Source organism: Cyprinodon variegatus, unplaced genomic scaffold (assembly GCF_000732505.1).
Source record: "Cyprinodon variegatus isolate N-32 unplaced genomic scaffold, C_variegatus-1.0 Scaffold977, whole genome shotgun sequence".
Lineage (NCBI taxonomy): Eukaryota > Metazoa > Chordata > Actinopteri > Cyprinodontiformes > Cyprinodontidae > Cyprinodon > Cyprinodon variegatus.
This window is the reverse complement of record NW_015151430.1, coordinates 274555-281637: the sequence shown is the minus strand read 5'-3', so window position 1 is coordinate 281637 and position 7083 is coordinate 274555. Positions and strand designations below refer to the sequence as shown.

The 7083-nt window shown below is 35.5% G+C and overlaps 1 protein-coding gene across 1 annotated transcript; it reads right to left on the bottom strand.

The window, feature by feature from the left end:
- Nucleotides 1–1052: 1052 nt before the first annotated feature.
- On the bottom strand, nt 1053–2610 carry LOC107100489. The gene is made up of 6 exons (XM_015398994.1): nt 2577–2610; nt 2137–2469; nt 1701–2042; nt 1475–1600; nt 1352–1383; nt 1053–1260 (listed from the first exon to the last, which is right to left on the bottom strand). The coding sequence occupies exons 1-6, from the start codon at nt 2590–2592 to the stop codon at nt 1132–1134; spliced, it is 978 nt and encodes a 325-aa protein (XP_015254480.1). The 5' UTR covers nt 2593–2610; the 3' UTR covers nt 1053–1131.
- Between the last annotated feature and the right edge of the window lie 4473 nt (nt 2611–7083).

Here is a 7083-nt window from a genome sequence, read left to right as displayed (position 1 = left end):
AATAATAAAAAAAAAACAATAAAAAAAAAAAACAAATATTTTCAAAAAGGTTTGAAATCAGCATAAATAAACAGAAAACTTGGTGTTTTGGTGTTTTTGTTAGAAATTTGACTCCCCAAATCAGATATGTAGCCTAATAGTGAAAACACTGAGGAGAAAATGAATGCAGAGGCACATATTAAATTCTAAGAGTCGAAAGCTTTGTAAAAACTGCTGTCACTATTTTTAAAACAGCATAACAATTATGCTTGTGCTTTACACACTTCCCTTTTCCTCCGTTTGTAACTGTGTTTATGTGATTGAGAATTGCCTTCACTAACTAAGGCTCAGCTTAAATAAACAGCAAAGCGTTCTCAGTTAAATTGAAAGAAAATAAATACTGTTTTTGCATCTCATTTTATAGTTTACTATTTATTAAGTATCTCACAACAGGAATTACTATAATGAATATCTCTGCAACCTCAAAGTTTACTGATTCATCTTTCCCTGAGAGAGAGACATTGTCAGGAAAGTAATTGTTTTTGTTTGCATATTTTTTATCCGTGTTGCCATTCATTCCACTCAAAAATTACTTTGCTGCTAGGTTGTGTAAAATGTTCCAAATAAGGTACAGTACAGGTAATTTCTATTCTCTAAATTCTATATCAGTTCAAAGAAATATTTTTTTGATAAAACGATCACCCCTGCATGATACATAAATATTGTAAACTGTGCAACAAATTCAGTCTAAAATGACCAACTCTTACCATAATAAAAATTGTTTAAAAAACATCAACGATGTAGTTTAAACAAAAGTTAAGTCTTTAATGCAGGTTTTATTATTCCAACCTTTTTCTTGTTTAGATTTGTTTTCTCAAAAGCAACTAAGAAAAAAACAATTAAGATAAAAACAAAAAAAAAAGGAATCACAAACGTCCAAAAATCGAGTAGAAAAGTTAGGGATTACACCATCTTCTACCTTTAAGAAGTTAATAATTATACATTGTTTATATTACTATTTCTAAAATCTCTGATGCACTGTAAGATTTACAAAAGCGTTTTGGATATATACATTATGGATTTTACTTTTGGTCCATTAAAAAAAACAAAAAAACAACTAAATTTAATTATCCACAATATTTTAAACTAAATCTAATAAAATGTTTTAACATCCGTGTAGACCGTTTCCTCTTGCGCTGTTTTTACATTTCTTCTTTCCACTTTATTAGCTTTATTCTTCTTAAACGTAGGGGCAGAATAAACCAGAGTGTTTTCATCCTTCTGAAAGGAATATGTAATAAATTTAAGGTTTAATAATAATCTTTACTAAACATAACTAAATATAATGTACAAAAATATTTTGTCACCTTACCTGTACGTTCTCACCAATCTTCAGCACAGGATCTGTTTGCAGAGTGACCAAACATTGAATTATAAGAATCCAGAAACCTATAAATAATTACTTAGGTAATCAAAAATTTGAAACTTGCTTTACCATTGCAACAACCACAGGTTTTCTTCTTAATTTTATAAATGAGCCCAGCTATTACAACCAGATTTATCACCAAAGCCGCGCATAATGATGGAAGGACAAGTTTGGAAAAATCCTGTACATTGGCACCTACAAAGTTTAAAGAAAAAAAAGAAGGATGATTAATTTGGAATTCTATGAATCATTAACTATTTAATAATCATTTTGTTTAGAAAGGTTCTCTAGATACCCTCCAGTTTTTCTCCATTTCCAAATAATATTTGACCACATGCAGCCACAGCACAGTAATAAGTTCCAGGGTCTACAGTCTCAGAGAAGTTGTAGAAACATTTTTGTATCGATGGAGCTTCAGAAATCTTCTCACATTCATCTAAACTGTTTCCTTGTAAATAAAGTAGATTAGGATGAGAGTCATCTGACCCAGCTTTGAACCAGTACACTCTGTTATCTGCTGGACATGTTGACCTCTCTGAGTTGGACAGAACTGAACACTGTAAAGCCTCTGGAAGTTCTGGATAGACTGGACCAGATGGAGGCTTCTGAAGAACAGCAGTTACATCTGATTTATCTCCTGAAAAAAAAAAAGTTGCACCCTCACAACAGGCAAAGAAATACTGTGATATGAATAAAAATATGTAGCTATTAATCTTAAACTGAAATGTTACCTTTAATCTTTAAAAATGTTCCATTCATAAATATAAAGTCAAGTTGTCTGACTTTAATACAGTAATAAAGTCCAGTATCATTTTGTTGAGCTTCATTAATATGAAGAAGGAATTCTCCTTGGTCTTGTTTTGTCTCAATGTAAGGAATCTTTGAAACTTCATCAAACTCAAAGTTAAATGTTGCGCCCAGAAATTCAGGCCAGTTTCCAGAAACCAGTCGGATCCAGTACAAAGTTTCTTGGTAGAGAGTAGCGGTCTGACGAGGGCATGTCAGGGTGACGTTTTGTCCAGCAGTGACGGTCTTTACCTTAAACTTAAAATCTTCAGTGCAAACTGGAAATTAACCCACAAATATTCTAAGTATTAAAAAAGCAATAACTTAATTTTACATGTAAAAATCATGGTGCTCCAATAACTAATCTATATTTAAGAATACTTACATCCAAAATTAAGCATGAGCAGCAGCGTATAAAATAGGAACAGCATTTTTCTTTGATTCCACTATACAACCTACATCTAACTAACAGGCGAAATCATACTATGAACCCTCCTAATATAAACTTTCAGGGTGGGAGTGAACAAATTTTAGAACAACCTGATTGGCCTTTTTAATCATGAGGTTTCACTCCTCTACAACCACAGTGGAAATAATAAAACCCCTCTTTCCTACATTAAAACATAAGACAGAATGTGTACACTTTCCTTTTAAACATAACTATAAAAAAGTTGTTTATATATAATAAACACATTTCAACATTTCAATTGACCTATTCTACTCATCTGACAAACAGATATCCTGTAACACAATGAAAACCATATTTGTCACATGTTTGAATTCAGCCGACTGTTGCTTTCATTTTACTTGTAGCACATGGAATCAGGTTTTTGAAGATTCGCATTGGATAGCAGGAAAATCTTCCAACTGATATAAAAAAGACAGGATGAAATAAAGTGACTGAATCACAGACACAATCTTTCAGATTGTCTTGTCTTGCATATTTAACTGTAAGTTATGAAAAATATGGTTTACCTTTAAAAGGTGGAATAAATTCTGGTTAGTGGAGAGAACACATATTTGATAATCTGCTGGTTTTGCAGGTTTCCCTAATTTGCAAAGTATGTAGAAGGCTTTCACTTTAATCATTAAGTTTTCTTCAACTGACTGTCATCTGTAATCACATTGTATGAAGATTCCAGAAACAAGCAGCTGATATGAATTTTCTCTGCAGGGTAGCTGGTCACTCCCGTAAAGATAGGCTCTTCACATCGAGTGTAGTACACCGAGGTGGGGATGACATCTAAGCTCCCTGGACACCTTCCTGGGAAGTATTCCTGGCACCTACCATCGTGGGAAGGCCCAAGGGAAAAGCCAGGACATAGTGGGAGGACTATGTCTCTTTTCTGGCCTGGGAGTGCCACCCCTCAGCAGAGCTGGAAAAGGTGTCGTTTATCTGTCAAGGCTCAGAAAAGTTGGATCGAGTATTCGAGGTGGACAGACAGATTTCTCAAAGCGTTTATTGGAAACAGAACCAAAGTGAGCAGCGTCGGCATTTAAGGGAGGAACCTCTACAAGAGGAGAAAAAAGGTTAGTGACCATGTCTTTCTGGAAGTGGATGATAACATACATGGGAGTCACTAACCTGTTCTTATAATTCAGTCCAAGCCCAGAGGGTGAGGTTGGTCACAGGTGGTCAGCTGCCAACGCAGCATGGAGCTTGGCACAATTAAAGTCCCAAATGCTGATGTATCATAGTTTGGAGGACAGGCAAGAGATAAAATCTGACCAAACGAAGGTTGGCAAGATAATCCAAAGGGTGAAGTGAATGTTGTTGACGTGCTTGGTTGTCAGAGCCAGGACGTCAGAGATCCAGTGAGGTACTGAGAGAGAATCCAGAACAGAGTCGGCTAATAGGTCCAAATTCAGTACACAGACAGGCAGAGATCTGGCAGGAGTCAGAGGCAGGTAAACAGATCAGATGGGGACAGGCAGGCTCAGAGGGCAAGAGGCAGAACAGGTCAGGATCAGGTAATCAGAATATAGTTACGCTAGAAAACTTCTCACCAATGGATTGAAAATATTCTGGCTCTGAAGGCTAGTTAAAGAGTAAGTTAAAGATAGTACAGGTGGATCAGATAAGCAGGTAACAAGAACTGGGTGGAGTAAAGCAGGTGTGTGAAATGAGTATATAAATCAGATCAGGCATCAGTGCCAAGATTATGACATCATTAAAACAAAGGTTCGGTACAGAAAGCTTTACTTATTATAACATATATCAGATATAATTTAGGTTTTGGGGCTGCCATTGGACAGATTTTGAATTTGTTTTATATTTGAAGACTTACGAGGCCACCACAGGACCTTGAGATGCTTCCTAAGGAGCTAATCCTTAGTTTCCTTCACTGTGTGTTTCCGGTTGTTGAAGGAAGTTGTTAGCAAAGAACTCCTGATACATCGGCCCATTTGTCCTCCCCTCAGTATGGTGAAGTTGTCCTGTTCCCTTTACAGAAAAACATCCACAAAAAATAATGCACAATGCTTCAGATAAGGGATGATGTTCTTTGCGTTGCACCAAAATATATGAACAAAAAGCTACATTTATGCATCATTAGACCACCCAGCTTCTCATATTCTTCATCTGGACAACCAGATAGTCTTTAATAGATTCCAGAGGGGCCTTAACATGCTGAAATAAGCAGGAGCAACTTGTGTGCACTTCAGAACTTTAACCCTTTGTGACAGGATGCAAATGGTCCTCTCAGAAACTGTGATACCAGCTCTCTTCAGGAAATTTATTTAGTCCTGCCATGGCTTTATCATCAAACCTTTAACATTGTAATTCAAAAGCCTTGGGGCTCTTGAGAGACCTTTTCCATGCACATATACCTTTGTATTTTCATTTTCCTGGGGCTTCATTTTGATCATACTAGAGACCTAGTACTTTCTGGCTTTCCTGGGGCTTGTTGAGCGATGAGGTTGTGGACAGCTGCAGTGCTTTGCTCCAACAGCATTGGCAGTAACTGACTAAGGTGAGTACAAATTCTGATTTTATACATCTAGTTTGTCAAACATTTACTTTGAATATACTGTAATGCAAGAAAGTACAGCCTACTTTGTTGAAGTGGCAGAGCCCAGGTCCTCAGGCGAGGGTTGCAGCTAACTAGTTTTTGTTATTTGTCATCTGTTAAATTTGACAGCATATATACGGCTGCCTAATACTGTCCTACGTGTCAATACACGTGGAATCTAGCACTCCTGTAACATGATCTTTTTAGTTTGTTTGATATCCGTTGCTCCATAAACATTTGTGTAAAATATAGAAATACATCAAGAAATAATATAGATTTGTTTGATGTAACTGATTTTATGAATCTTGTAACCTAAGCTTATCATTTTTTGAAAATAGGCTACATGCCTGAAGTAATCCCACATGTAAATTATTTTAATAATTTCTGGAATTCTTGTTTACTTGCAGATAATATTTTCATAAATGGCATCTCTATCTTTTTTAGATATCCTACTTTTAATTATGCATTTATTAAATCTCTGAGTCCTGCATCTCTAGTTAGAGCCTTCAAATCCAGTCAGGGGCTCAATGATGTCCCTCTGCCAGAAAGCTTTTTTTATTTATTTATTTTTTAAAGGATACTACAACATCCTGTTTTGTGAGCACTGCAAAAACTGAGATGTTCATAACTACAAAACTTGTTTTGATCACTTAACAAAAGCCATGACATCAGGGGTCTATCTGCAAAATCACACCCCATGTTTCCTGTTTGTTGGTCACTGTTTGCACTCTCGGAAGCGCTGCAGCTTATGTGCAATACAAAAGAGATAAATTATTTTATCACTGGAGTCGACATTCACATTGTAACTATAAAATTTAGCACTTTTAAGCAAAGTATTGTAACGATGTGTCTCTAGTTTAAGGAAAGCAAACATCAGTTGCACATAACAGATAATTTTAAATGAGAAAATAATTGGAAAATTCGTAAATGAAAGGAATTCAATTTAGAGAAGTTAGACTACAATAGTATTATTTAAGCAAGTTTTCCCTAACTGTCGGTGCAGGGTCTGTATCCAGGCCAGTCAATCAGGACCTTGAACAGCAATTCTATTTCATTGAATGAAAGGCTATTCCCACCTTTGTTGGTTTTCAGTTGACAAGGTTAATTGCTGACTGTATTCACCATCTTATAGCTGCTCTCAATGTGCTGCGTATTTCCACACATAGTTTAGCAAAACGATATAGATTAACAAATACTAGTCTTAATTAGATTAATTAAATTAGATTGCAGATGAGATTGAAAAATCAAATTGCTTGCTTTAAAATGAGAAAGATGGCATGGATATTCTGACTTAAGGTCCAGAATAGACAGAATAGTCTTTTTACATTTTGAAGCTCTCTCTGAGAAGCTCAAAATCAACCTATCATATTAAATAAAGACTCTAAATTCAAAATACAGTAAGACAAGATTTAAAAGATATAGAAAATAATGATCTGCATTTATGTCTTTATAGTAACCAAATGATTAGAATGTCCTCAATTTCATTTTGTTATTAGTTGTATTGTTAAGGTAAAATACCTCTAAAGGGGGCGTGTTTTGGTGGCGCAGTGGTTAGCGCACACAACCCATGTATAGATGCCTTAGTCCTCGACGTGGCCGACCCAGGTTTGAATCCTGCCTGTGGTCTTTTCCAACATGTCTCTCCCCCTCTCTCATACACCCTTTACTGTCAGCCTACTGTCCATAAAAACAAGCCACTAGCGCCGTAAAAATAAAGAAATAAATTAAAAAATACCTCTAAAGCAAAAAATCATCTAGAAGACAGTACATCACTTGTGTTGTGCCCCTGGGATCAATTTGTGGCCCTAAACCGTTTCTATTATTTATTATATATATATATATATATATATATATATATATATATATATATATATATATATA

Excerpts from the sequence above, each read along its gene's own strand:
- LOC107100489 (XM_015398994.1), bottom strand. Across the intron at positions 2,043-2,136 it reads AACATTTTTAAAGATTAAAG|GAGATAAATCAGATGTAACT; the intron begins GTAACATTTCAG and ends TTTTTTTTTCAG. Across the intron at positions 1,261-1,351 it reads AGATTGGTGAGAACGTACAG|AAGGATGAAAACACTCTGGT; the intron begins GTAAGGTGACAA and ends TATTCCTTTCAG.